Here is a 27,950-nt window from a genome sequence, read left to right on the forward strand (position 1 = left end):
CGGATGAACTCGTTGCAGGCCTGCTCCACGCAGGCACAGCCCCACGGAGTTGGTCGAACAGCAGCGGGGAGTGAGCTCTTTGCCCGCCTCCGCCACGGACCTAGCACCCGGCCAGCAGCCTACAGGGCCACATTGCGCCTGCGCAAACCCTGTGGCGGGGCTAGATAGCAAAGCGGTTAACTAAGCCTTGGTTGGACCAAGGCGGCTTCACAAGTCTGCGCAGGCCCGTTCCGCCTTCGGACACCGGTCGCTGCGCAGGCGCCCATTCTAGTTACCCATCCTGTAACCAGAGGGGCCCCCGGGAGACAACTTCTGCTTCCGGGTCACGTCTTGACAGCGGCTTTCACCACCCAGGTCAGCCCGGCAGTTCGGTGAGTGTTGCCCCGCTGCAGAAATGTCTGCAGCCTGGTTCCCTAATCCGGGGCACCACGCCCAGTAACGCTTCCTCCACTCCCAGTTCGGGGTCCGCCAGCCCTCGAGTCTGGGACCTCGTTCCGGGCCTTGGGGAGATCGGGGCAGGGGTTGGTCCGCCTCAGGGGCTCCCCTGCCAGATTTCGCGACCCCTTTTCAATACCGGCCCCGGGAGACCTGCTGGAATTGCTGCGGTCTCTGAGGAGCCCGTGCGGAAAGTGACACCACATGTCTTCGCATTTCGTGCAGTTGTCCACCGCCCCCTTAGATTCGGCGAGACCAAGCTGCCGCGAGTCCTCCCCCAAGCAGGTGCGGTGGGGCGGGGGCCCGCCTGGGTGGGCGGAAGCCTGGCCTCACTAGCACCAGAACTCTTGAACGTCACCTCTCTCCTACTTTGCCTGTAGCTTCGCAATAAAAAACAAAACAAACAAACAAAAAAAAACCTTGGGGTTGTCTCTGGATCCGAAGTGAAAGAAAACGGGAGAGAGAGGACTTTCAGCACCAGCAGAGGAAAGGGAAGACTTGGGGTCAAACCGTGCATAGGCTGCTGCCCGGAGATACGTCGAGTTTAGATTTCGTTGACCCTCCCTGACAGTAAATGTTGTCTATGTGCCCCGAAGTTTCACTCTTCAGCACGAGCTTCGAGGCGGCAGCAGCAGAGGACCAGTGGTCATATTCTGAGTTAGGAGTTCTTAGCCCGGAGCCCAAGGGAGCTCCGAAAATGATTGCAGGGTCTAGTTTTTTCAGATTATCATGACCCAGAAATGGTTAACAGAACCACTTCGGTGTAAGCCTTCCACTTTGGACGCTCTGTTTTCTGCCCCCGTTCTTGAAATCGCTGACTCAAATGCAGCTATGCCTTTTTCCCCTTTTTCCTTGCAACAAAGAAGTGTAAGATACAGACCCTTTGTCTCTGAGGAGTTTCGTGGCTGTTGGAGAGATTAAAACGTATGCCAAGTCTAAACTATCTAGAAAATTTCAGGGAGGCATATAAACAAGTGTGTAGCTGACTTATTCCTAATAAAGTAGGGGAGAATACCCAATTTGAATCATTGATACCTATGAATTGAATATTTTTAACTTGCATTCCATTAATTAGTACTGTATTTTTTTAAACATAAATGGCTACTGATTAGCAAAATGGAAACTATTAAAGTTTATAGTATGTTACATAATGTATAAGGGGATAGTCCTTCACAAAAGGCAAAAATTACATAGTATGAAATGACCAAAATAATTTTTGGATTTTTCCCTTAGTAGTCATCATATGCATAAGATGTTTAATTACTGCAAGTCTTGGAATTTTTTAGGATCCAGAGTAATAAGCTTTACACTGGTTCAACAGATATTTATTGAGAACCTGCCATGTGCCAGGCACTATTAAAAATAACACTGTATTTACCACCAAGGAGCTTATAGTTTGATAAGAACATGGATTCCTAAACAGTTATACCTAGAGAGCCGTACAGCATACCATGTTTTCTCTACAGTTTGATATTTGCTTTTTTCATAGAAATACTCCACCTTCTTTGCTGTAATCTAAAATGTTCCCCAACTGATACATGGCTCTTATACAGCCGAAACTTATCATAGTTGAATTTAAGTATATTGCATTATTTTCTTCTTCCAACGCCGAACTCAAGTCTGCTTCACAGTTGTCACAAATGGCCAATTTTTAAATTCATTTTTCACTCTTAAATATTCTTGTTTTCGTACAACTGCAAGCATGTCATTGGTGTGAACTTTGAAATTTTTTTCTAATTTTATATAGATGACCCCAGAGTAATTATACTTTGGCGTTCCTTCCTTATTTTAGAATATTACCTCAAAAACTTCCTATTTTTTTCTTTGCTGAAGACATTTTAAACGTTTCACAGATGCCTTGTCATTTGTATTTGTTCCATCTCTTCTCACAAGTAGCAATCACTCCCATACCCTTTAGTCAGTCAATCAACCAGTATTTATTAAATACCTCCTTTTCGTAAGACTCTGTGGCTGGCCTTATATGGGCCGAAAAAGTAGAAGACAAGGACCTTGCCTTCCAATTGATTACACTTTAGATGGAAAGACAATATGACTGTAACTATACTGCAAGGCCAAATGTAACAAGTAACCTAAAGTGGGTGCTGATAATAAAGACCCCATAATTCAGAGGAGGAAAAGAATGTTTTGTGGCATCTTTAGCCTTTAAAAGAATCCCCTTCCTTGCTTAGTCTTTTTTAAACCACACAGAGCTCCATGGGGAGCTTGGAGCCTCTTGGGGAAATCTTGTGCTAGACTAGGTCAGAGAGTAGAACTGAGATTTCAAGGGTCAGAACATCTGCATCCAGGTTTACCCAGCTCCTTCAGCAACTATTATAATCTATTTCTTATGATTAAGAAAAAATGATATTAATGAATGAATCATTGATCTATCTGAAATCTGGTTTTAGTAGTGGGAAGGCCTCAGAGAACCTCTAACCCTAAGGACAGGTGTGCTCAGTGAGACTGTGTATGCCTAAAACATCTTTGTTTCAGGCAGTTTGGAGCATGTGAACGCACTCTGAGCCTTGATGAGTTCCAGTATGTGGTATATTATGCAGAGCATTCAGAGCAAATACTCTCTCTCAGAGCGCTTAATCCGAACAATCGCTGCCATTCGTTCCTTCCCACATGACAATGTAGAGGACCTCATCAGAGGGGTGAGTGTGCTGTGTGGATGCAAGAGTCCTTGGGGAGGTGAAGTGGGAAAGCTCCCGGGGAATCCTAATGGATGACAGATTTGCAGCTCTGACTCAGCACAAGATCACAGGGAGTTTTTACAGTCTTCTAAAATGTGTTAAATGGACCATTAAAATATATTTAGCCTATGTTTTGCTTCTCTTCCCTTCTGCCTTTCACTTTGCACCTATGATATTTTTCTTCAGGAACTATGTTCTAGATAAACCTAGTCCCTTGTTCTCTATAAAGTCTCCGTCTGCATATGGTACATATGGGACCCAGCAAGCTCAGTCTTCAACACATGCTGTACTAAGGGAGGAAGGAGGCAAGCAAAGCATAAGCGGCTTTCAGATTCTTGTGTTTTGTAATAATTACATGGAGAGATATCATTGGCCTTCTGTCTTACCAACAGCCACCACTTACAGTTCCACAGAGAAGATCAACCCCTAAAATGCATGGTTAATTTTTGACTTAAGAAAACTCCTTAACTATCTGAGGTCTAACCACTACTATTCAGTAATTCGGCTGAATGACTAGTATCCTAGAAGGGCTTTGATGCCTTTTTCTGTGTATTATTCCTGTTGAAGAGAAGTTACAGGGTAATTTTTTTGGTCACTAGAGAATGCATCCAGATGGTTACTTCTTTTTTTTTTTTTGTGGTACGCGGGCCCTTCCCGGACCGGGGCACGAACCCGCGTCCCCTGCATCGGCAGGCGGACTCTCAACCACTGCGCCACCAGGGAAGCCCCCAGATGGTTACTTCTGTACCTTCTTTTTGACAACTCTAGAGTCCTTATTTACAGCCTAGAGCCCCGTAGCTGCTTCAGAGTTGTGTGGCACAGCGGTGAGAAGAAAAAGTCATACAGCATTAGCTTGTTCTCGGCAAAAGTGGTATCAGAAGACTCAGCAGTAGAAACTTTGTCACGTTCTAATTCTAGCTCTGCTGCTGAGTCATTCTGTGACTTTGGTCTGCTGTGGTATCTCCATCTTCTTTACCAGATTTGAAATAGAAGTACCAGTGGGGGCGAGGTGGCAGAGAATCCTGATCATAATAGGCTACTTTGAAGATGTTTATAAACAAAGAGATAACATTAAGATGACCTTACTGTTAGTGATGGTCATCTGTCGGGTGGCAAAAGAGCAAGCCAGTTCTCCTGGCTTCAGTCTGAAAGACTCCTTTTCCTGACTTTTTCAGAGCATGGTAGCCATAGAAAGTTGATTGCTTTTCCAACCTTCCTGCCTGATGATAAGGTTCCACTGCTTTTACATATAAGGTTATGTCCTCAGTGATGTCCAAATGACCATCTGGCAGTCTAGCTTGTGGAGAAACTTAATGACTGGATCTAAGGAAGCGACAGTTCCTTTCGTTCATCTTCAGTGTATTCTCTCGGTTTGGATATTGGCATTATAATATCATTTAATGAACAGGAATAGAAACTGGGGCTGGTAGTATGTTTACAGTACAGAGTTAGAGCCCTCTTCCCCCTGGACCTTGTTCTGAGTCTCGTCCTGCGTGGTGAGCCAGAGCTGAGCACACTGATCGAAGTTCCCTTCTGCCCACAGGGAGCAGATGTGAACTGTACCCACGGCACGCTGAAGCCCCTGCACTGCGCCTGCATGGTGTCCGATGCTGACTGTGTGGAGTTACTGCTGGAGAAGGGAGCTGAGGTGATGTTTTTAACACTGTCACATCAGTGAGTCACTAAAACTTGAGCTTCACACTTCCTTAAAATTTCTTGTCTCTTCTCCCATTTCTTCCCACCTTCTAGCTCCTGGTAACATTGGCACGGCCAATATTAAAACGAAACGTAATGGTGAATCATCCGAAGTATTTCATTCCTTTGCCTTTCTTTCTTACGCTGTCCATGACTCCGGGAAGAGGGAATTTTTATCTCCCCTTAATCTCTCAGCCTTCCTTCTAGGGTTGTTTATATTTCCATTTAATCTTCTCATTGCCTGTTGACTATCCAGTCCCCTCAACCCTGATTCAACGTAAACCGCTTGAGGCCTGCTACTGGATGTACACGTCTCATGCCTCTGTCACTGGAAAATAGATCACTAGGCAGTCCCTTCCCCAGGATTGAGCTACTTGTACTCTTTCTGCCCACTGATTGTTTTCTGTCTTAGCATATCTTGTTCCTATTTTCTTTCGAATGTATCTTAACATAAAAAAACATCGATTACTTCTTATTGGCATTAGCAAGAAGCAGCATAGTATAATGGATGATTAAAAGAACAGAGTCTGGAACCATACTTCATGAATTTGAATTCCAGCCCTGTCACTTCCAGCTGTGTGACCTTGAACAAGTTACTTAACCTTTCTTTGCCTCAGTTTCCCCATCTGTAAAATGAGGATGATAGTGGTGTCTTCTTCATAAGGTTGTAGACTGTTTAGAGCGCTGGCATGTAGTAATTACTAAGTAAGTGCCTGTTGAGTAAATAAATCAGCAGTTTCGACAGCTTTTGAGGCATCTTCAAGGCGCACACGCTGCGGCACTCATTTGAATCAGACATGCCATGAAGCTGGTGAGCAGGCCCCAGACACACTGGTCGGTAAGCCTGCTGCAGCCCCCAGCATCCTCACCTCCACACTGCCACGTTGTTCTCTACTTGTCATTAACTATCCCGTAACTTTTATGAGTGACCCTGAAGTGAAAGCCAGTGATTAATGTCAATGATAAAAGTGAAACTACCCCGGGGGGCGGTGAGGGAGGCAGTTTTTAGCTAAGTAGAAGGTTGAACTCAGTTAAATATCGCAGGGGTTATTTTTTTAGTGCCTTTCATGGGAGGAGATAATTCGCTATTTAAACCTGGGATCTGAAGTCTTTGTAGCCTTCAAAAATTATAGGTGATGCTGAGTTTTAGCAAGCCAGCTGCTCTTCCACCACTGGAAGATCTGTGTTCTTTCCTCCACATGCTTTCCTCCAGGCTCTCTTGTGACCTCACAGCATATGTTTGCAGGGGGCTGACTTGGATGAACAATCTGAGCTTCTCTGGATGGTTAAAGAACACAGCAGAGCTACATGGGCAGAATCTTGACCTCATTATTTTTCAGGCTGGTTGCCGTTAGCCACGGGATACAGAGTGAGTCAGGATAAGTAAAATAATCCAAAACCTTTTCTCTGGCCAGTATATTCAAGCCGCTTTCCAATAAACGTCTTTCAGAGTAGTTACAAGGACTTAGACTTCATCTTCTCTTTCTTTCCCCTTACTCTGTGGTAGAGGTCCTAGTGAATAGTCAATAAGAACGTGGCAGCAAAATCCTAGATAATGCAGGCCAGCTAATCAGCGGACATCATAGTGTCAGTTGTCTGGGGACAGTTGTTTTCCTGTTTGCTCCCCAGCTCCTGTCATAGCTCCACCCTGATCACCATGACTCCCTGGGAATTGCTTGTTGACCCTCACGTTCAGAATGTTACATAGCAAAGGTAGTGGATAGACACATGCAAGCGTCTTTGCCAGCCTGTCGTCCTCTCAGTCGTCTATACACTGTAATGTAGTTGCTCCCCCTTTACAGGTGAATGCCTTGGATGGTTATAACCGAACAGCCCTCCACTATGCAGCCGAGAAAGATGAGGCTTGTGTGGAGGTCCTGTTGGAATATGGTGCAAACCCCAACGCACTGGACGGCAACCGAGACACCCCGCTTCACTGGGCAGCCTTTAAGAACAATGCCGAGTGTGTGCGGGCCCTCCTAGAGAGCGGGGCCTCTGTCAACGCCCTGGATTACAACAATGACACCCCGCTCAGCTGGGCTGCCATGAAGGGAAATCTTGAGAGCGTCAGCATCCTTCTTGATTATGGTGCAGAGGTCAGAGTCATCAACCTAAAAGGCCAGACGCCCATCTCCCGCCTGGTGGCTCTGCTAGTCAGGGGACTTGGAACAGAGAAAGAGGACTCTTGCTTTGAGCTCCTCCACAGAGCTGTGGGACACTTTGAATTAAGGAAAAACGGCACCATGCCACGAGAAGTGGCCAAAGACCAGCAGCTATGTGAAAAACTGACTGTTCTGTGCTCAGCCCCAGGGACCCTCAAAACCCTCTCTCGCTATGCTGTGCGCCGGAGCCTGGGACTCCAGTATCTGCCAGATGCGGTGAAGGGCCTTCCGCTGCCAGCTTCTCTGAAGGAATACCTGTTACTCGTAGAATAGCCCAGAGGAGACGAGTGCATCGTCCGGCAGGCAACTCTGGGTGAGGTTTTGCCCTGCAGCACTGTTTCTGTCTTGGAAAACAGGGAAAGCAGTTGTTCCTGCTCTGTGGTTTCTATTTCGAGGCAATATGTCACAACAGTAACCTCCACACCACCTCCCCTCCCCAAACCAAGCAACCAAAAACGTCCCTCACTTTTGTTTCTGTTTCTTGCTTACCTGGCCTTTCATATTGCACCCTGAAAAGGAAGAGGTCTCCCAGACCCTCCCTTTAGGGAAAAAGTCAACAGTGAGACTAAATTTGTCTCAGAAGATGAAGCGTATTTATAGAACATGCGTTTGGTTTTCCTTTGGGGACCTGATTAACGTTTTCAGAAGAATCCCTCTTAGAAACATTTTAATTGATCTGTGAAGAAGTTTAAGAAAATTCCAGCTAACAGTTGCAGCCCCCAAATGAAGATATTACCACCTCAGATGGTGTGCAGGTTCAGGATTGGGCTGGATGATATCCCTAGAATCATCCTGGGGCATTCAGAAGGGCCTGGCCCCCTTTCTCACCATCGAAGGGAAGGGCAGCCTTTGCTTCTTTTCCATGGGTGTGCCCAAGGGTTACAGTAGTTCAGCAATATTATTTTAGAAAGACTGTCTTGCTGCTTTCCATATAGTAGAAGGGATAGGAGGTTCTAAGCAGTCCTAAGAACTAACAGTCCTCAGAACTTTTCTTCTAATGCAGTTCTTTCTCCTCCGGACAGCCAGTTTGCTCTAGTGGGCTTGACAGGCACTTCCTGCACCATAGGTAAAGGTGTTTGCTCTAGCACAGGAGGACGTGGGCTGGGCTGCCTTTTCTCTCTGGTCTTCTTCATTCACTCTGCTAAGAGTTTGGAATTTGTTTTGTTTTGTTTTCAGGTGTTTTGGAAACTTTACTTTTTACTGATCTATACTAGACATTGGTGGAGGGGGCGGAGAGTTGCGGAGTGGGGGAGGAGCATTATAAGAGCTTCCTCTGAGATGACCCACCTACCCAAAAAAAGATCTGTTTTAGTGAACAATAGTTAGTCTACAGTACTCTCCCTTTTCATGTTCCTAAACTAGATCAAGTTGTTATTGATCCTAGATGACCTTATGCAAATGTGAAAAACTTTTTTTTTAACTGATTGGGAACTATAAATAAAAATGAACAGAATCTGCTGACACAGCTAATTTGAAAAAGTTTGTCTGCTTTTGTCCTTTTGCTGTTGATGTTTTTTGCTCACTGAAAAAAAAAAAGAAATAAACAATTCTAAAAGCAAGTTTGGCAATTTCTACTGTTCCTACTTTTCTGTACATTATTTAATTACCGTGAGCCTCAGTGTCCTCATCTCTGAAATGGGGCTGTCACCACCACCTGCATTGGCTGTTTTGAAGAATCAGTGATAACAGTGCTTGATATTTATTAATTTTTCTTCCCCTTAAAGAACTGTACAAAGAGCATTTGGCTGCTTTAATGCTGGGCTCTGACAAGACTTCTCGGTCATTTTTTTGTTTGTTTTATAAATTTATTTTTTATTTTATTTATTTTTGGCCGCGTTGGGTCTTTGTTGCTGCGCGTGGGCTTTCTCTTGTTGTGGTGAGCGGGGGCTACTCTTCGTTGCGGTGCACAGGCTTCTCATCGCGGTGGCTTCTCTTGTTGCGGAGCACGGGCTCTAGGCGCGCGGGCTTTAGTAGTTGTGGCATGCGGGCTCAGTAGTTGTGGCCCACGGGCTTAGTTGCTCCATGGCATGTGGTATCTTCCTGGACCAGGGCTCGAACCCATGTCCCCTGCATTGGCAGGCGGGTTCTTAACCACTGCGCCACCAGGGGAGCCCTCGGTCATTTTTTAGAACTGTTTTTAGGGTTATAGCAGTTATACTTTGGACAGCCAGCAAAAGTGAAGTACTACAGATAATCCTTTCCTCCATCCCTTGTAAAACCTCAAACCTCCATCCTGCTTCAGCAAGCAAGTGAGGAAACTGTGTAGGTTGGGAGGAATATGTATGCTTGTGCCAAGAGCCAGGATCTGATTATTGGAGACTAATCTCAAGCCTGGCATTGACAGGGCAGCATCCTATCAACTGGGGGAACAGTCTGTAGTCCCAATCCTAAGAACCAACTGTATTACATGGATACTTGCTAATGAGGAAGTATGGGACAGAAAACAAATTGAGCTGAATAAGAACTGACAATTTTCCTAAGCAGTATTTCAACCAACCCACCAAACTAGGTCCAGGACTGGGTGTCTCTATTTCCCAGGCATTCAAGATGTACATGTCTCCCCACGGATGATGTCTGGCTTTAATGGAGGAAGGAGCACAGGGGACAAGTTGAGAAGGAAGAACCCTGGATTGTCAGAGGAAGAGTAGAGATTGGGGGATGGCTGGAAAGTAGCAAGGCTAGGTAATGGGTAGATGATCAAGAGGTGAAACACAACTTCATGCTTAAGGAAGACAGGAGCATCCTGTTGGCTGCAGAGGATGCAGGAGGGACTAGTTGCGGGATGAGGATAAGGACAGTGTCCTATGTTTTTAGGACCCTGTGTACAGCGTCAAGAGATGTCCAAGAACAGAGAGAAGTACATGGGGTTAGCGCATGGGCTGCATTTTCCTAGGTGTCCGCTGGGCAGAGTCTGGTGCTTGAGGCTGATAGGAATGCACTTGTGAAGATGATAACAGGAGAACCAAAAGCACAGTGACCAGTTGGCATTTATTAGTGTAGTTATGGTTTGTCACTGTCGTAAATGTAGTAGAGGAACCAAGACTTTATTATCACAAAGAAATAAATAAAGCTTATTTTTAGGAAAATTCTAACCGAGTAACTGAAATCAAGCAGTAGCACTAGAGGAGCTCAGCCTCGTGTTGACACGTGAAGCTGGGGTAGAAGTCAGGATAAATTCTACCTACAAGGAGCTTACGCTTACTGCCCCCTGCCCCAGCTCCCTGGCCAGAGCTGACCATGGCTGCAGTTACAGAATAAAAGGAAACCTAACTGAAAGTGAGCTGAGCTGAAACACTTGAGAATGCATGGACTTGGATCTATCAGGGTGAGCTGACCATGATCAGACGATCCGTTCCTCCCACTGCAAAGAGGTTTAGACGGTAGCTTCTCCGGACTGCTTCCGACTGATGTGCTCAAAGTGGGCGTGCTCTGAGGTATCCAAGTCAATCTCATACTTGGCTAGGATTTTGAGGATGGGCCTCAGCTTCAGCCACCACTGTTCCTTGGGGATGCGGTGCCTACAGAGGAACGAGGTGATGATGATTTAATCTTTAGCGCCCCAGTCAACTATCAAAGGCTATGGGAAGAAGTTGAGCAGAAGAGGCTGGATTTGGGGCCCGGGCATCAGATCTGAAGTAGGTACGACTACAGGTGTTACTCCTAAAAGAAAAGGACTGAAGAGAGTGAGCAGCTTGGGAAGGGTAAATCTTGAAACTACCGGGGAGGGAACCACCGCAGGAGGTAGAGGTACTCACTCAAAATCTGTCTGTTCCTTCAGCTCAGTCACGGGTTGAAAGACCAGGGCCCTCTTACGCATCCCCAGAACACAGCCCGAGTCTGGGGTATTGGCAAAGATCCGCCCTGCAACAGGGATGGTCAGTCAGCTTCTATACTGGGAACCAGCTTCTAGGAAGGGGGCTCACCCTCTTACCCCACCTACCACTACGGTAACTCTCTTTGATTTTCCCAGACATCCAGTTCATAGCCTTCGCACCCATCTTAGTGGCAAAATTCCTGTCAAATGGTGTTGGGCTCCCACCCTGGAAAAAGAATCATAAAAATTACACGGGGAAGGACTCTAATGAAGTGGCAAAGATATGGGAATACACAGAGAGAAGTTTATAACCAGAAATAGGAATCCAGAAGTCTAACTATGAAAGGAAATCCTGAAACAGGGCCGGGAACCAGGGCAAGCTGGCCTAGAGTATCTGGCCGTTTATCAGACTTCAGAGTAACTAATTAGTACACGGGGATGACTGGTCTCACAGTCGCCTCTTCCAGCTCCATAGCTGCACGACCCTGTTCATTTCCTTCTAGTCTTACTGGCCATTCAGTCAATTCCCTGCCCCTCATTAGCTTAGCAGCTTCTGTCAGTCACCATCATCGATGACACAAATGTTCCCTGTGACCCAATTTGGATGCTCTTGGTAGCACCTCAGGATAATATAAAACATGGTGCAGAGTTTCTCTGAACAAAGCAGAAGTGGGAAAATGGGAAGGAAGGAAAAACAGAAAATAGGTCTTCATACTTTATCCAATAGTACCCCATTCCCGCAGGAGCTGCTAAGCCCATTCAAACTGAGATAATGTGAATTCATCTGTGGGTATAGAAAGGTCAAAGGTCAATGCTTAAGAGGCACCTGCGGGGACATTTGGGATGGAGCAGGCCTCAGACCACTAGTATCATCTGTGAGTGAGGCCTGCCTTGGGTGGGGATTGAATGTGGGTGATAGAAAGGGATTCCTTTCCCCTTGAAACTCCAGTCAGTAGCGACGGAGCCCAACTCTAGCAAGGTGCCTGTACTCATCTCACAGCTTCCCCCACAAAAGGCAGCATGCTGTGGTGGCGAAAGCACTGGACCAGCTCATTTTGACCTCATTCCAGCTTGACTAGTGGCCCTGGAAAAAGCATTTCTCCTCTGTGAGCCTCACTTTCTTCATCTGAAGCAGTGGTTCTCAACTGGAGGCGATTCGGCCCCCCAGGAGACATATGGTAATGTCTAGAGACATTTTTTCAGTCATACAAGTGGGGAGGGTGTGCTGCTGGCATCTAGCGAATAAGAGTACAGGGATGCTGCTAAGTAAGCAATCCTGCACCACACAGAACAACCACAAAGGATTTTCCAGCTCAAAATGGCAAGAGTGCCAAGGTTGAGAAACCCTGCCCTAAATAAAGAGGATGAACCACAGAATATCTAAGGCCATTTCCAAGGTCAAGATTTCTGATTCTGTGACTGTAAAAGCCTGCAGGCCCACGCTCTGTGGCAGCCCCGATAGCCCCCAGCGGGTCGGAGGCTACTGGGAGATTCAGGGACTGTTGGGGATTATTTATGGCTGTCGGCATGTGACGGGCATGGCGTGTCTTCCGCACCTGCTGCATGTGGCCAAGCACATTCTTCCTGCTGTCGAAGATGCCCTTCCCCTCCTCAGAGTACAAGTTGAAGATGAAGTCAGTGGTATAGTTCTCATTGCACTTCTCATTCCTGCAGGAGAGACCGAAGCCTGTGCCGGGCATTGTCCCCCTCCCTCCACCCGCCTTCTGCCTTGGTCAGCTTTGCCCCTCCCGGTTCCATCTCCCCCCACGGTCCAGGCGCTCTCCATTTGTATCCAGACTCCTCAGGGTGTCCCAGCCACAGATGCACTCTGACTAGGGCCAAAGCCTGACTATTGCTTCTCTTCACTTAGGAGCAAACCGGGGATGAGGTACCTTAACACCAGTCCCCTCTTCACAGTCGTTTTCATCTTTTGTACCAGATGTTCCACATTCACCTGAAAATGAAACAGAAAATCCAAAGCCCGGCTGAGAGTGGATCCGGCTGGGCAGGCTCATAGATCCCTTCTTCCCCGCCAGGCGTCTGCAGGAGGGAGAGGGACATGAAGAGGGCTATTTACAGCCCAGGGCCTGAACCGTGCCTAAGCCCTTTAAGAAGGTCAGTGCAGACTGAAATTAAGACTCCAGATGCGACAGGCAGAACAGGCAGAGGGGAAGTTGGACAAAGCGTGGCAAATGTCAGTTTTCGGCCCCTTCAGGGGTTTCCAGTTCTCCCTCCCTCAGAGGGCTAACCCTGCTCTCCGTGTAGGTCTCTCAACGGGCTGCGTCCGGGTTGCATCCGTCTGTATACAGCAGTGATTCACCAGGAAGCAGTCCCTTCATTGGGCTTTGAGTTGGGGGTGAAGGAGGGAAAAGGTCACCCTCCACTGCAGGCGGGGGTTGGCTGGGCCCTTGGATTAGGGAGTTCCCCCAGCCTGCGGCCCTCCACATTATGGCTCTTTTTCCCTCCAGTGAACGGGGATCTTGGAAAACGAGGATCATAAAGGTATCCCCTCTAAAAATGGAACGAGGACTGCGGTTTGGTAGCAAGGGAAATCTGGCGGGGGTGGGGGGGGGTGGGCATGTGACTTTCTCAATCAGTTAAACCGCCTACTCAAAGTTTGGAAAGGTTTTGTAACCTCACTAAACCTTTCTGATCTGTAATATGGAGAAGATAGCTCCCTTGCATGTCTGTTATGAAAATAAAATGCAAAAACGCGTGTAAAGTGCTTAGCTGCATACCACCCTTCAAACAAATGCTCCAGCAACAGGAGCGGCAGCCACGTACAGGAGGTTACACCAGAGAATGCCCGCCCGGTGCTCCTTCTAGGACTCCACACACAGACCGCACATCAGCTCTGTCCTCACCTTGGGCTCTCACAGCTTAGGTCGCCGTGGGGACAGTGGGGAGAGACTGGGGCGGGGAGAGGGGCTCTGGGTAGCCGTCTACCTGCAGGTCTCGAATGGTGAAGGGCTCCTCAAAAATATAGGCAGCATCGGCCCCGGCTGCCAGGCCCGCCATGGTGGCCAGGTAGCCGCAATAGCCACCCATAGTTTCAATGATAAACACCCGGCGCTTGGTGCCTGCCGCTGACTGCTTGATGCGGTCACAGGTCTGCAAAGACAACAACAGGTCATAGAAAGACACGGTCAGGGGTGTGATTCTTGTCACTTTGCTGGCCCCTGCCATCACCCAACTCTGGAGCGACATCCTCCCCAGGCCAGCGGGGCCCATAGGCCTCATCGAGTGCGTACCTTCCGGGACGGCAGGCACGTCTGCTAAGCACAGTGTGGAACTCCTCCCCTGGAAGGAAGCTGTCCCTACCCCTTCTATTGCTTGGAGTAGGGGAACTAGGCTGTAGGACCTCAGAAAGGAAAAATCATTTGATGTGCAGAGCACAGACGCCTTTCTAGGTGAGAGGACTCACAAGGCGTGGAGGATGGACACCATATGTACAGTTAAAGGCAGTGTGTGTAAACGCCGGGGCTTGAAGAAGCAGTCTTCTAACACTGCCACTTGGTTGGTACAAAACAAGTGGCTCACTTTCTAGGCCCAGACTCGGTCCAGGGATTAAAGTCCTGGCCAGCGGCTGGGAAGCAGCGGTGGCCCTCACCATGCAGATGGTGTTGAGAGCCGTGTCGGTCCCCACGCTGAAGTCCGAGCCGGGCACGTTGTTGGAGACGGTGGCGGGGATGACCACAAACGGGATGCAGAGCTCCTCGTACTGCTTCCTGCCCTCCATCAGCTCGAGGCCCCCCGTGTACGCCTGAGAAGGTGCGAGCGGCGGGGCGGGAATGAGGGGAGGTGGGGCGGGGGCGGGGCGCGGGGGAGGAAGAAACGGGGGGGGGGGGCACTCACCTCAAAGCCCCCGATGAGGACAAGGCCCTGAATGTTGAACTTGGTGATGTTGGCACTGATCTGTTCAAAGCTCTTCTTGGGTAGAGTTCTGGTTGATTGGGGTAGGGGGAGGGGAATAGAATTTGGGGAAGACACAGCAAAATTGAAGGAGAGAAACGCTAGAGTTAGAAGGCACTTTGTTTATAGTTTCTTACCTTGTGCCCCCTTCCCTACCCCACTTTCTCATCCCCGTCCGAGGATACACGCTGGGGCTCTGAGTTGCCAGAGCTGCTAAGAGATGTCTGGATTGGCACGTCTGCCCTCATGAGGCAGCTGTGAGCTTGGGGGGAGCAGACCCAGAGACAGCACTGGTCAGGCGGAGCCTGACCGGATGAACTGACGCCCGCGTGCCGAGGCCCACCTTTCAGGGTGACGAGGAGGAGGCGCTCCTGTAACACACTGACCTTTTAGTTCCAAGTTTAGAACCACCTTGGCCAGTCCAGCCCCCAACATAGCTCCAGCCAGCCTCCTCGATCTGCAGGGAAAGGTCGCACAGGTCCACATGGTGGCCCGACACAACTCCTTCAGCTCTGGCCCCGCCCCGACGCCCACCTGCCCGGACAGAGGAACGCCAGGCACCAGCTTTTCCCACCTCACTCAACTTCCTCCCCTGTCTGCGCGTTCACAAATCTTAAGCGCCTTAGATTACGCCAGGCCCTGTGCTGAACTCTGGGGCAGAGAATTAAATCAGACATGTGTTTGCAAAGGGTTCATTTCAGTGGCTCCTGCCTGTTCCCGCTCCCCTAAAATTAAGTACAGTAGAGCTCCCTTTACCTGTGGTTCCACCTTCCAAGCTTTCAGTTACCTGTGGTCAATCTCAGTCCAGGGGCACTACTGTATCTACTGCTGCTTGAACCCCAAGAGGAGAAAAAGGCAGTGAGGGACGGGGGAAGGTAAGAGAACAGGCAGGTCAGCCACTACACTTCTCCTCTGCACCACTGCTCCTTGGCCCCAAAGTAAGCGCCCTCCTTCCTTGTATCCCTGTACCTGACCCTTGGCCAGGCCCTCGAAGCCGTCGTGTACAACCAGCACTCGGTTGCCCTGGATGAGACCGATTCTCACGGTGGAGCGGACGGCGGCATTCATGCCTGCGGCCGGGGCCCCCACGTTCATCACGGCCACTGTGTAAGAGCCACTCTGGAGAAGGAAGCAGAGGGGGAAAGGGCAAAGAGGGGACAGCAGTGGGGGGCCGGGGGACAGGTCAGAGAGGGGAGCTACACTCTGAGTCCCTTATGGTCCTGACAGCACACCCATCCCCCAGGGAACACCAGCAGAGCCTGTCCCCTCCCCCATACGAGGGACACAAAAGTCTTCATCACAGATCAATAAATAAAGCTGTGCTCCCTGATCCCAGGTATCACTGCAAAATGAATAGGAGACCCTCCAGAGCAGCGTTTCCCAAAGTGGGATCCTTGGACCACCTGCTGTATCAGATCCACCCAGGGAGCTTGTTAAATCTGCACATTCCTGACCCTACCCCTGATCTGAATCCCCTCTGAGGGAGGGGAATATGCATGTTTAATAAGCAACCCAGATAATTCTGGTATATGGTAAATATTAAGAACCACTACGCCAATGGAAGAGGTGGCTCAAACACACTTAGATGTGATTATTCCAGATTTGCCCAGAGAAAATAATACATGAGCCTTCTTTCCCATTCCTTGCATGCTATCTTGTCAGCCCTAAACTGGATGTGGGTCTTGGCTTAGAGACCTTCAGGGCACTCTGAGAACATGGGCTTATATCTGGGGTGACTGAGAGAAAATTATCTTAGTGGGGTCTAGGACTCAGCACTGAAGATTACAGGCAGGCAAAGAAGTAGGTTGTGTGGATTGAGGGTAGCACTTCATAATGGGAGAATAAGGGGAGAGAGCAACTTGCCAGTACCTTAGATACTGGGGGTCTGACATGAGCCAGAAGCTTGTATACCTCCCAGTTGTTCATGAAGCTCCTAAAAAAGTACAGAGAGAGAGAGAGAGAGAGAGAGAGAGAGAGAGAGAGAGAGAGAGAGAGAGAAAGAGAGAGAGAGAGAGAGCACGGGGCGGTGTCTCTAGGCCATTCCCCAAGGCCAGCAGCCAAGGGGATCTGGTCTGAAGTTTTGCTCCCAGCGTGAAGTTCCACAGGGCAAACCTCTAAGGACATAACTGGGGCCGAACAGGGATTGGGCGGGGCTGCAAAGAGGCCACTAACTCACCAAACACTCCCTGAGCACTCTTCCCCCCTCGCCTAGAGAAACTTATGATCTAGCTGGGTCCACATATAGAAATAACAGACTATGAAAGGCTAAGGCCAGGGAGAGAATCCCTGGGGTGAACTGAGCCACTTGGTCATCTCACAACTAATTCTCAGAAGAAACTGTTGCAGAGACAAAGCACGGGGCGGTGTCTCCAGGCCATTCCCCAAGGCCAGCAGCCAAGGGGATCTGGTCTGAAGTTTTGCTCCCAGCGTGAAGTTCCACAGGGCAAACCTCTAAGGACATAACTGGGGCCGAACAGGGATTGGGCGGGGCTGCAAAGAGGCCACTAACTCACCAAACACTCCCTGAGCACTCTTCCCCCCTCGCCTAGAGAAACTTATGATCTAGCTGGGTCCACATATAGAAATAACAGACTATGAAAGGCTAAGGCCAGGGAGAGAATCCCTGGGGTGAACTGAGCCACTTGGTCATCTCACAACTAATTCTCAGAAGAAACTGTTGCAGAGACAATAAGAAGAGGAAAAAGCAGAAGCTCCTATTTTGGGTCTGGAGCTACGTCGATTTTTGGCTTCATTCTGGCATCTGATTTCTGTAGCTAGTGAGCTCCTGGTCATTTCCTCACCGGCCTCTCAGCTTCAAGGCTTCATCAAATCTCCTCTCATCCATGGCCTTGGTCACGTCTTTGGTCTGAGGGAGGAGCACGGCAACAGTCAAGACTCCAGGGCGGGGTTCCGCAGCGCTGGATTCCCATCCCACACTGAGACCCTGCCCATCCTGTACCCCACCTTTTCTATGGCCCCCAAACTTTCATAGAAGAAGTATCTTTGTTTTTCCTTAATTTTCTGAGTAATGAGCAGCAAAAGAAAAGGGCTGATTCTATGCTCTATTTATTCGAAGATGGGCAGAGTGGAGGAGTACACACAGATAAGATAGCATCCTCCTCCATTCCACACCCAGGGCCCCAGCCTCAGAGTAGCCTCTAAACTAATGACTAAATGAAGACGATCCTGCAGATAACCAGTCAGGAGGAGAGGCTGATCCCTGCCATGTGCTCCCCAACTACTGCTTTCTGCTCTGCTAGCCAGGGCTTCAGCTTGGGGCTTTTAGAGATACGGTTCCAGGCAAGGCTGGAGCTTGTCTGGGCTGTAGGTCATTAGGACTCCCAAGTCTCAGAGAGAAGCAGCCAGGAGACGGAGAGCCAGACCTGAGAATCAGCCGGACACCTGAGCTCCCAGCCGCAGCGTCTGCCCTGTGGTATCAGAGGAGCGATTCCTCCGTGACTAGAGCCACCACTTCCTGAGTACTCAGCATCTTCCAGACCATTTACATGTCTTCTCTCCAGTCCTTATACTCACCCTCGAGGTGACTGTTTCTTAGTAACCTCATGTTGGTTCAGAGAAACATGTTCAAGGGAGAAATCAGAGAGAGGGATAAGCTACCCAGCCAGACCTTAATAGTATTCCCCTACTTTTAATAAGTTTGGAGAGAGATTGCATGGGTCTCATTACTAGGTAGGATGCAGAGTTTCGCATCTTCTTTAGCAACATCTGGCGGATGGGAAAACTGAGGCTTAGTTAGAGAGGTGACAGCTCCTGCACGAAGCCCGTCGTGTGGCTTCCCCGCGCGCCTCTTCCTGTGCTGCGCCACCTCTCCACCTGCCCCCGCCCTGGTAGCCTCGGAAGCTGCTCTCTTTCCCCATTAGCTCTAGCTCATACACGGGTTTGGGGCTGGCAGGAAGGCAGGTTGGGGTCAGTACTCACCACCTGGACACACTCCATGAGGGGCAGGCGCACAGCCTGGTTACCAGAGAGGCTCACCACACAGGCTGGGGTGTCCGGGGTCCCCTCCAAAAGTGCCATCACTGCTTCCACACCCATCCTGCTGCCCTGCAGGGAGCAGAAACAGTCTGGATCAAGCCTCCCCATCTAGTCTTGGCCTGGAGAACCTGGGCATTCAAGGCCCTTTCCAAATCACGAGTTGAGTTCCGCATTTAAGGACTGTGGCCAAGAACTCACTGGGCTTTACCTCCCGACCCAGATTTTGTCTAAAGCTTGGTGACTCTTCATCATTTTGCCACCAGAACCCCAAGGATTCTACCTGGTTCCAGAGAGACATATCCACTATAGTAATCAAGGGGATTACTGGGGCTGAATAATATTCCCTTCCTGATGAAAGTAGGATAAGAGGGTACAAACTGAGTATCTGAGGTTAGATCTTAATACTTTCACTCATGCTCAAAGCTCTAAGATATCAGACCTTCGGGGAGCATATTGTTTCCCATCATTTTCTGCAACAAAAGAGAACTCTTGAGCACATGGGAATGGGTCAAGGGCCACTGCAGTCCAGAGGCTGGTGGCAGGGTGGCATGAGCAACGGTTGAAGCCCCTGTGCTAGTGAAGCACTGTCCTGTCGGGAAAGGACAGCAGGTTGAGGGTTCCACGGTGTGAGGGCCCCAGAGCCCCATGACCTACCAGGATTCTGTCAAAGGCCGACGGTGTCCCACCCCGCTGGACATGCCCCAAGACGGTGACCCGGGTATCATATCCCAGACGCTTGACCACCAGCTGAAGGGATCAAGAGAGGGACAGAGAGAGATACAGAGTCAAGGACCTAGACTAAAAGTCAAGGTCCCTAAACAAGCAGGGACCTAGATAAACCAAGGATGACTTAGCCTCCTATCTGGTAATGATTCCTAGGTGGGAGGAAACCAGGGGGCAGGAAACCTGGGGAGAGATGTGCAGGACTACGGGGAGACTCAGACACCACGAGAGAATGGGGCCAGGGTGGGTACGGTGTCAAGGCCTCTCTGGCTCCATTCATGCTAACATTTTTGATGTCTTCTGAGCTGATTGGTTTCCCATTCTTGTCAATTGCACCCTCGGCCACAATGATGATGTTGAGACGAGAACCACGGTTCCTTGTCTGGTCAAGAACAAAGGAAAAAATGGCCAGTGTTATGAAACTGATGGACAGGAAAGGGGTCAGCAGCAGAACAGGGTGAGGGATTTTCAAAGGGCAAACAAGCGCCGGTACCTCGCTGAGCCGGCGACAGAGGTGCTCCTCCCAGTCATCATCTGGCGGACACTCAGGAATAAAGACCCAGTCGGCCCCACAGGAGAGAGAGGTGACAAGGGCCAGGTATCTGAGACGAGAGCCAGAAGCATCGCGCCAGGAGCTACACCCCACAAACAGCCTCTCCCGTTCCTGACAAGGCCCAGTCCCATAGCCGGTGAAAGGTCTGAAGAGCCGCCGTTTCATTCTTGGGCCGAGGGGAAGGGCCCCACTGGTTCCGCTAATCAGCGAGATTCTGTCCCTGAAGAGCCCCTTCTATCCACGCTCACCTGCCACAGCGGCTCCCCACCTCAGAGCACTGTCTGCTCTTTCACACGTGCATGTGTGGGATGTAAGGGAGGTTGGATGGAGACGGGGAAAGGCAGCCACCCCAAGAGGAGTGTGTACACCTCCAATCTGCCACCCCTGGGAGGCCTCCCTGGACTCCCCGGGGAAGAGGAAAGGGCTATTGCCTGGTCCACGGCATCAACGAGTCAGGATGGGGGACCTTACCCACAGTGCCGGCCCATCACTTCTAACACAAACGTCCTCTGGTGGCTGTAAGAGACAGACATAGCGCTTACACAGTCCAAGTGGCCCTATGGCCAGGACCAAGCCCCCACCCACACTGAGGCCAAGCAACCTCTCGGCGAGATGCATTTATGCTGTGGGCTTTCTAGCAGGTCTCCTGAGACACCTGGAAGACCCAGGGTAAACACTTTAGCCACGGGGTGCCCCAGGCCTGAGAAAACACCACAGAAAAAGGTGTCAGTACTGAGGCTCTGTGCCTGGGAAGGAGGGGGCCTGGGAAGGGAAGGAGCGAAGGGAAAAGAAGCGGAGGGAGGACTCCACTAACCTCGAATCCTCCAGGATCAATCTGCAGGAGACTGTCACCCGCCCCCGCCCTCCCATTCTCCTGCACTGCTTCCCGAGTCCCTGCCCTTCTGAGCAGTGGCGTAATGGCCGCGACTATCTCTGTGACACGGTTGGAAAGGTTTGGGGCTCCCTGGATTTGTCTCAGTCTGGAGACAAATCATTTAGACAAATCATTTTTAATCATTTAGGCGACCCCACAGGTATTAAAGACCTCAGAGCGACACATTAGGACAGTAGGTAGATAGTGGCCAGAGGCAAGTCTTATGGCATTTATAGAGCAGTGCAATTCAGTGCTCTACGGATAATTTTTAGTTAAAAACAATGTTCTAGTCCCAGAAAACTGGTCACTGTAGTCACCATAGCTCAAGCACTTTCATCTTCTCTAGTCCCCAGCTGGTCGGTCTGTCCCAGTGCCATCCTCCCACGCCTCCTCCCACTGGGCCCTCACCTCTGAGCGGTAGTGGTGATGGCATCTACAATCTCCATGATCCGGTGCAGGGCAGAGTCAGTGCCGATGGTCATGTCGGTGCCGCAAAAGTCGTTGTCAATTGAGCCAACCAGACCCACAATGTTCAGGTACCTGGACTTGGCAGCCTCCTCCGCTGTGATCTTACCTGACAAGGGGAAGCAAAGCAGGAGGCACTGGGTGAGGTCCCTGGCATGCTAGGGAGCAGGTGACTGGAGAGGGAAGGGGCTACAGCCAGTGGCAGTTGTTGAAAATGGCAGATAAAAGAGGGCAAAGATGGCCCTCTGTGTCTGGGCAACAATTTTCTTCCATGGGAGGGAAAGGCGGGTGTGTGTGCACATACACAGAAACCACACTCAGGAGAGCAACGTCTCACCTGATTTCTGGAGGTCGCTCAACAAGTCACTCCACTCAGAGCGGAAGGTGTCGGCCCCGGTGAGGCTGCCGTCACCCCCAATGACGCACAGGTTGGTGATCCCGCGCTTCACCAGGTTGTGGGCAGCTCGGAGCCGGCCCTCTCGCTCCCGAAAGTCCTTGCACCGGGCGCTTCCAATCACCGTGCCTCCCTTTGGGGAAGAGGTGGGAGTCAGCTCCCCAGGTGACACAGCCAAATTTGGGCTCAACATGCTAAGATTGCCCTATCCCAACACTGTGATGGGCTGGCATCACCACGTGGCTCCCTAGGAAGTTCCCTGACATCCTGAAGAGTCACTGACCCCTTTTTTTTTTTTTTTTTTTTGCAGTACGCGGGCCTCTCACTGTTGTGGCCTCTCCCGTTGCGCAGCACAGGCTCCGGATGCGCAGGCTCAGCGGCCATGGCTCACGGGCCCAGCCGCTCCGCAGCATGTGGGATCTTCCCGGACCGGGGCACGAACCCGTGTCCCCTGCATCGGCAGGCAGACTCTCAACCACTGCGCCACCAGGGAAGCCCTGGCCCCTTCTTTTGTGTGTGCGTGGTTTTAAAGTTTTATTCTTCATGAAAAGGATTAATGAAGTTCACATGAGTTTCAAATTCCGGAGTCACGAATACTGATGTTTAACTCTGTTGTCTGAGGGTACATAATTGTACAAGCTTAGCCATTAATAGAAGACATGAGAGTCTTGATTGCCTTAGACATGTTTCTATTTCATTTGCCTAACTCCTTTGACTGCATTCAAGATTGTTCACTTTATCTTAATTTTCAGCTTGATTTGCATGGGCCTACCCATAGCTCTCCCTGTTTGTAACCTCCTTGTAGTTCACTGAGTTGGTTTTTGTTTCTGTTTTGTTTTGTTTCTGGCCCCTTCTAAAGGAAGGCGAGATGGTGCTGGCTGAAGTATCACAGGGTCATTCCCATGTTCTGCTACACTTCTTAGAAGACTGCTAAGATGGGCCCATTCCACTGAAGGCTTTGTCACTGTGACTGTCCTAAAGAGAACTAGGAATACACACATATCTGCAGGCTTCTGAAATAATCTCCATCTTTCTCATCTTAGACGTGTAAGAAGCAGCAGCAGTGACTTCAACAGGGACAAGGCACCGTTAATCCTTTCCCCTTTGTGCCTGGGGATCTGTGTGCTAGTGGGAGGAGCCACAAGACCCAGGCATTCACAGGAAAAACAGCTCTGAATATGGAAAGCCCTAAATCCCCAGGAGCTTGTACATACCCCAAGAGAGGAAAGTACACTTAGGGTTTTCACAAATCATATGAACTCCTGGCATCCCTGACTTCGGGGGTACTGATGGAGAATTCTGGCTCATTCTCAGACCACTTTATGGAGGCACCATTGCCTGTATAAAACCTTCACAAAGTGCTGCTCATTAAATTTCTTCCCATGGATTTTTTTTAGGGGATTGAGGTAAAGAATGAGGATACAAATGTAATGTGCAGATTTTTCAGTAAATCAGAAGATGAGTATAGAATGACGTAGAGAAAGTAGCAAAAAGGGCCGTGGATACAATCGAAATCATCTTAGATTTTTCTCTTTAAACTCTAAAACGCTGTCTCGGTTCCTTCCTTCCTTAAAAGGTCTGGTATCAGGTCACCTCATCGTCATCACATGAGGACTGGCAAACTTCAGCTCTACTCTGGCTCTGGCTCCAGTCCTCTGGTGAGGTTATTTTCAGGGCCTGACCTTCCCTGTGACCCCAGAGCAGGACCTGTTACGTGCCAGTTCCTCAAGTCTTGCCTATGACCTTTCTACAAAGAGCAAAGTGTCCTGTGATCACACCCCCAATCCTCCATCCCGCCCCAGGAGACCAGGGTGATGTTTTCAAATGTAAGGAGTAAAGGACAAACATAGCCCCTCTCTGGTCACAGAATCCCTTCTCATCAAACCACATGGCAGGGAATTCAGGAAACCATGAGCCCCAATCCAAGTGGGGGTGAGACAAGGACAGGACAAACACGGGACAGGAATCCTCTGGAACATACCAGCTGAAGCATCATCGAAACACTCTCCCAGGTGGCTTCCCTGATGTTATCTCCACCATCCACCAGGCCTTGATAACCCTGTGGGGTACATTACACCCATTCAGCCTCTGCTAGGCTTCCCCCGAACTCCCAGGATTAAGACAGAGTCCCTGGGAAGAGGTTCTCTGAGAATCAAGTCACCCGTCCCGCCTCCCATTACTGACGCCTGGGCGCTCCTGAGAATAACACAGTCCAAGGAAGGAGACGTCAGCCTTTTCAATACCCTCTTCTAGTTTCTCTCATTCTCTAAACATCAGAATGCCCTTCCTAATATTTGATCTTGATTCCTCTTATTTTTGGTTCATCCCATTTCCTCCCAGGGAAACTAGATGACAGATGGTTTTGATAACCAACAACGGAGGAAAAAAAGAAGGGTATGTTGGAAGGAGGAAGGAAGATAAATGTGACTTGAAAAGATAAGAGACTATAATGTTTGAGAGAAGAAAGGCAGACAGACCTTATGGAAAGAAGAGTGGATAAAGGATGAGAGGAAAAGGAGAGGAGGGAACCAAAGAGGACTCAGCACCTCAGAAAGTAAGGCAAACTGCAGAAACACAGTGGGACTCTAGGGCTCTGTCCCTCCTAGGGCTCTGTCTCCGGATGTATTGAATTTGCTGTGAAATACTAACTCCTTTCACCTTCTCTTCTCTTGGGGGAAGTAAAGGGAGGACAGAGCTACTTCTTACTTTAAATCGAACAGGCAACACGAGGACCCAGCCTGCAGATCCCTGGGACCCACCGTCATTACTGGAGCCCCGAGTGGGGAGGGGTGGCTTGTGAAGACAGGGAACCAAGACTAACCAGACACAGCAATGTAACTGGGAGGTAAGGAAACAGGGTGGGGAGGGGGAGCAGAAACCCGAGAAAGAATAATGAGGAGCAGAGCAGAGAACCAACCTCATGGACAAAGAAGACACGGGCACCAGTATAGATGCCAACTCGAACCACAGCCCTGACAGCAGCATTCATACCTGCAAGGAGGAAAGAGTCAGAGAGAGGTTATCCTAAGAAAAGCAGCCCTAGACTCTAAGATCTGAGACAGGCCTTTTCTAAGGCTTTTCTCTGAATCTAGAATCCTCTCATCCAATTCTTCTGGCCTCCCCACTAACACTGATTTACTTCATTCAATGTTAACACAGCACAAGTTACCTCCATTCCTCTCCCCTGCCCCCAAAACCCCATCTTTCCTAAGACCTTTCCTTGCCAGGGCAAGCTGGGGAATAATAATCTTGAATGCTTATTGTGGGGTTAGATGCTGCTAGATGCTTGTTGATCGCCAACTCATTTAATCCTATCCACAGCTCTGGAGTTGCCTCCATTTTACAGATTTGGAAACTGAAGTTCAAAGAGGTCGAGGTCACAGAGCTAAGACGAGCTCAGCTTTTAATCCAAATCCTAAATGTCTAAACCAACACTGCTGACCTCCATGCTAATCCCAATGGCTGTACGAGGCTTTTCCTTGCCTTCTGCATTGAATCTAGGCATCCAGCTTGTATAGGCTTTTCAGGACAAAGACATGGCTCTCTGGGGCTCAGGGATCTGACCATTCACAAGCTGTTCTTGGGCACAACAATCACTGGCTGGCGGATTCTCCCAGTCTCCACACACACACAGCTTTTTAGTGTCATTGAGTTGGTGTATGTTCCAGTGTGCACCACACACTGAGATTCTCTGGCTCCCAAACTACCAGAAGAGGTTGTGACCAAGTGTGCAGACAGAATTCGTGGAGACTCTGTGCTCTCCTTCTCCCATGCTGATCTTCTCCTGTGACCCTGTGTGTAACATGTGTATGAGGAACTTACAAATCACGCCGCCAATTATTCTGTTTCCACTGGGAGAAACAATTAGGGCTGAAACAGAGAGGAGAGCCTTTCCCATGTGAGTACTATCCTTCTCCTAGTAGCTACTCAATGACAAGAACTCTCTCCCAAGAGTATGGGAAGGAGCTGACCTGTCTCAACACACAACACATGGCTGTGAAGACCTCCACAGTAGAAACAATGCCACTGCTTACTGTGCTGAGCACAGCCTCACTGGTGAGACATTCCTGGGTCTTGATCCTGGTAACCCTGTCTTACCTTGTAATGTGAGGAGGTGATGCTGTGATGGATCAGCTTCTTGTGAACCACTTTAATCACCCTCCCTCAGATACCCCTGTATACATTACACATTTTTGTTTCAGTCTAAAATCTATTCATATGGTCCTTAACCCTGCCTGGGGAAATATCACAGACCAGTGAGCACTAGAGAAGTCAGTAACTGGAAGAATCTGCAGCAGCAGACTAAAATCCATAACAAACGATTGCATTCTCCAAAGCTATCTGGAATGGAATAGAATCAAAAAGACCAGAATGTCTGTTTTTTGGGTTTGTTTGTTTGCAGGCTGACAAAGGTTGGAATTACATGGTGACAAGCTCCACATTAAATTGAAGGTTCATTCACTTACTGAACAAATATTTATTAAATACCTCTCATGTTCCTGACACTATGTAGGCACTGGGTATGCATCACGGAATAATAGAGAGTCTGGGGATACAAAGATAAAGGACTCAGGAATGGTCCTCAAGACTTGGGAAGAATTATAGTGTTATTCCAAATTGGATCCATATGGAGGGGATTTGTACAAAGTGCAGGGAGGACAAGGAAAAGGAACATCTATGCTGCCAGGAGGAAGCCAGGGAAGGTGATACAGAAAAGACAGCATTTGTCCTGAGGCCTAAAGAATAATTTCCTTTCAAATCTTTTTGCTAGGTGGATGAATCTGTGGAGAGTGTTATAGACAGGAGGAATAGCACAAATAAAGGTGAGGGTCAAGAAATAACCTTAGGAAATTCAGTATTGTAAAGAATAAAATGTAAAATGATGGCGAGATGAAGCTACACAGATGGGCAGGCACCTGTGTGCCCAGTGAGGAAGTCTGGCTTTTATTCTGAAGGGCGGGGCTTGACTGGGGATCCATGGGTGATAGTTTCAGGGAATCCATGAACCCCATGAAACTATATGAAAAGCTTTGTGGGCACAGGCATTTCTTTTGGGAGAAGGTCCACAACTTTCATTTGATTCTTTTTTTTTTTTTTGGCCGCACCGCACGGCATGCGGGATCCTGGTTCCCCGCCGGACCTGGGATCAAACCTGCAGCCCCTGCAGTATAAGCATGGAGTCTTAACCACTGGACCACCAGGGAAGTCTCTCACTTGATTCTTAAAGGGGTCTGTAACCTTAAAACAAAAGTTGCAAGCAACAGAGAATCTTTGAAGAACTTTGAGAGCGGTGGGACATGATGAGATTTACGTATCAGAAAGATCACTCTGGCAGCAATGTGAAAGACAGACTGAAAGAGGTGACACTAGGGTTAGATGGCAGCCTAGACAAAAACGATGAGGGCCTAGACTGGGAGAGTGGCATTTAGGACAAAACAGAGATACTGGACAAGAGAACAAGAGACGCCTAGGAAACAGAAGCAACAGGACTTCCATCTAATCGGCCATGTGATTAGATTTCAAGGTGTTGGAGAGGAAGGAGGAGATGTCCCGTGACTGGCTTAGGCCACGGGGAAAACGGTGGTGCAGTTAACTGAGCAGAGGCGGGTTTTGGTTCGGGAAGGTAGGGGTGGGGGTGATATATTTATATTTGGATCTGTTGAGTTTGAAGTTCTTGTGGAACATCAATGTGGACTTGGAAGAGACTGTCTCAAGAAAATATGTAAAATTAGAAGGGAAAAGGGCAAGGAATGGAACCCTGAGGAAAACCAACATTGAAGGAATGGGCCAGAAAGAGGAGTTCCATGATGAAAACTAACACTAACACTAACTAACACTAAACTAAAACTAAAACTAACATGATGAAAACTAACAGGGGTTCCATGATGAAAACTAACTAGCAAGAAAGGCAAGAGGAGAACCAGGACTTAGCGATGTCTTGGAAGCCAAAGGAGACAGTTTCAAGAAGTGGGCACATTGCCAAATGCTTCTGATAATTGATCTAAGGTGAGGACTAGAAGGTTGGGCTTGCCAACAAGAGGTCATTGGTGAGCACTGATGTCAAAACTTACTTACCTCATACAGAGTGAAGTAAGTCAGAAAGAGAAAAACAGATACCGTATGCTAACACATATATATGGAATCTTAAAAAAGAAAAAAAGGGGCTTCCCTGGTGGCGCAGTGGTTGCGCGTCCGCCTGCCGATGCAGGGGAACCGGGTTCGCGCCCCGGT

The 27,950-nt window shown here is 49.0% G+C and overlaps 2 protein-coding genes across 5 annotated transcripts in view; one reads left to right on the plus strand and one right to left on the minus strand.

Annotated features, from left to right (window-relative positions):
• Positions 1-220: 220 nt before the first annotated feature.
• ASB8 (ankyrin repeat and SOCS box containing 8) lies at positions 221-8,547 on the plus strand. 4 transcript variants are annotated; one of them, XM_007104358.4, is made up of 4 exons: positions 221-371; positions 2,929-3,092; positions 4,675-4,779; positions 6,629-8,547. In XM_007104358.4, exons 2-4 carry the CDS (start codon positions 2,964-2,966, stop codon positions 7,259-7,261), a joined length of 867 nt encoding a protein of 288 aa, XP_007104420.1. In that variant the 5' UTR covers positions 221-371; positions 2,929-2,963; the 3' UTR covers positions 7,262-8,547. The 4 variants fall into 4 exon arrangements, with proteins under 4 accessions (XP_007104420.1, XP_007104421.1, XP_023978793.1 ...); XM_007104359.4 differs by having other exon boundaries at positions 2,933-3,092; XM_007104360.4 differs by lacking the exon at positions 221-371 and adding an exon at positions 681-720 and having other exon boundaries at positions 2,933-3,092.
• Positions 8,548-9,957: 1,410 nt separating this feature from the next.
• PFKM (phosphofructokinase, muscle) overlaps positions 9,958-27,950 on the minus strand; it is a 25,511-nt gene continuing 7,518 nt past the window's right edge. Inside the window, exons 3-23 of the mRNA XM_007104361.3 lie at positions 24,637-24,710; positions 23,701-23,778; positions 21,663-21,852; positions 21,269-21,434; positions 20,458-20,502; positions 19,927-20,035; positions 19,720-19,815; positions 19,365-19,457; positions 18,654-18,779; positions 17,516-17,580; positions 16,584-16,647; positions 15,684-15,833; positions 15,101-15,171; positions 14,658-14,745; positions 14,413-14,565; positions 13,749-13,913; positions 12,695-12,756; positions 12,359-12,470; positions 10,929-11,028; positions 10,744-10,849; positions 9,958-10,506 (exon numbers count right to left, since the gene is read on the minus strand). Of these exons, the coding sequence (XP_007104423.1) occupies positions 10,362-10,506; positions 10,744-10,849; positions 10,929-11,028; positions 12,359-12,470; positions 12,695-12,756; positions 13,749-13,913; positions 14,413-14,565; positions 14,658-14,745; positions 15,101-15,171; positions 15,684-15,833; positions 16,584-16,647; positions 17,516-17,580; positions 18,654-18,779; positions 19,365-19,457; positions 19,720-19,815; positions 19,927-20,035; positions 20,458-20,502; positions 21,269-21,434; positions 21,663-21,852; positions 23,701-23,778; positions 24,637-24,710 (2,258 nt within the window). The 3' untranslated portion in view covers positions 9,958-10,361. The remainder of the gene's footprint in view (positions 10,507-10,743; positions 10,850-10,928; positions 11,029-12,358; positions 12,471-12,694; positions 12,757-13,748; positions 13,914-14,412; positions 14,566-14,657; positions 14,746-15,100; positions 15,172-15,683; positions 15,834-16,583; positions 16,648-17,515; positions 17,581-18,653; positions 18,780-19,364; positions 19,458-19,719; positions 19,816-19,926; positions 20,036-20,457; positions 20,503-21,268; positions 21,435-21,662; positions 21,853-23,700; positions 23,779-24,636; positions 24,711-27,950) is intronic.

This window comes from Physeter macrocephalus, chromosome 6 (assembly GCF_002837175.3).
Source record: "Physeter macrocephalus isolate SW-GA chromosome 6, ASM283717v5, whole genome shotgun sequence".
NCBI lineage: Eukaryota > Metazoa > Chordata > Mammalia > Artiodactyla > Physeteridae > Physeter > Physeter macrocephalus.

Excerpts from the sequence above, each read along its gene's own strand:
- ASB8 (XM_007104358.4), top strand. The coding sequence starts at position 2,964 with ATGAGTTCCAGTATGTGGTATATTATGCAGAGCATTCAGAGCAAATAC. Across the intron at positions 3,093-4,674 it reads TAGAGGACCTCATCAGAGGG|GGAGCAGATGTGAACTGTAC; the intron begins GTGAGTGTGCTG and ends TTCTGCCCACAG. Across the intron at positions 4,780-6,628 it reads TGCTGGAGAAGGGAGCTGAG|GTGAATGCCTTGGATGGTTA; the intron begins GTGATGTTTTTA and ends CCCCCTTTACAG.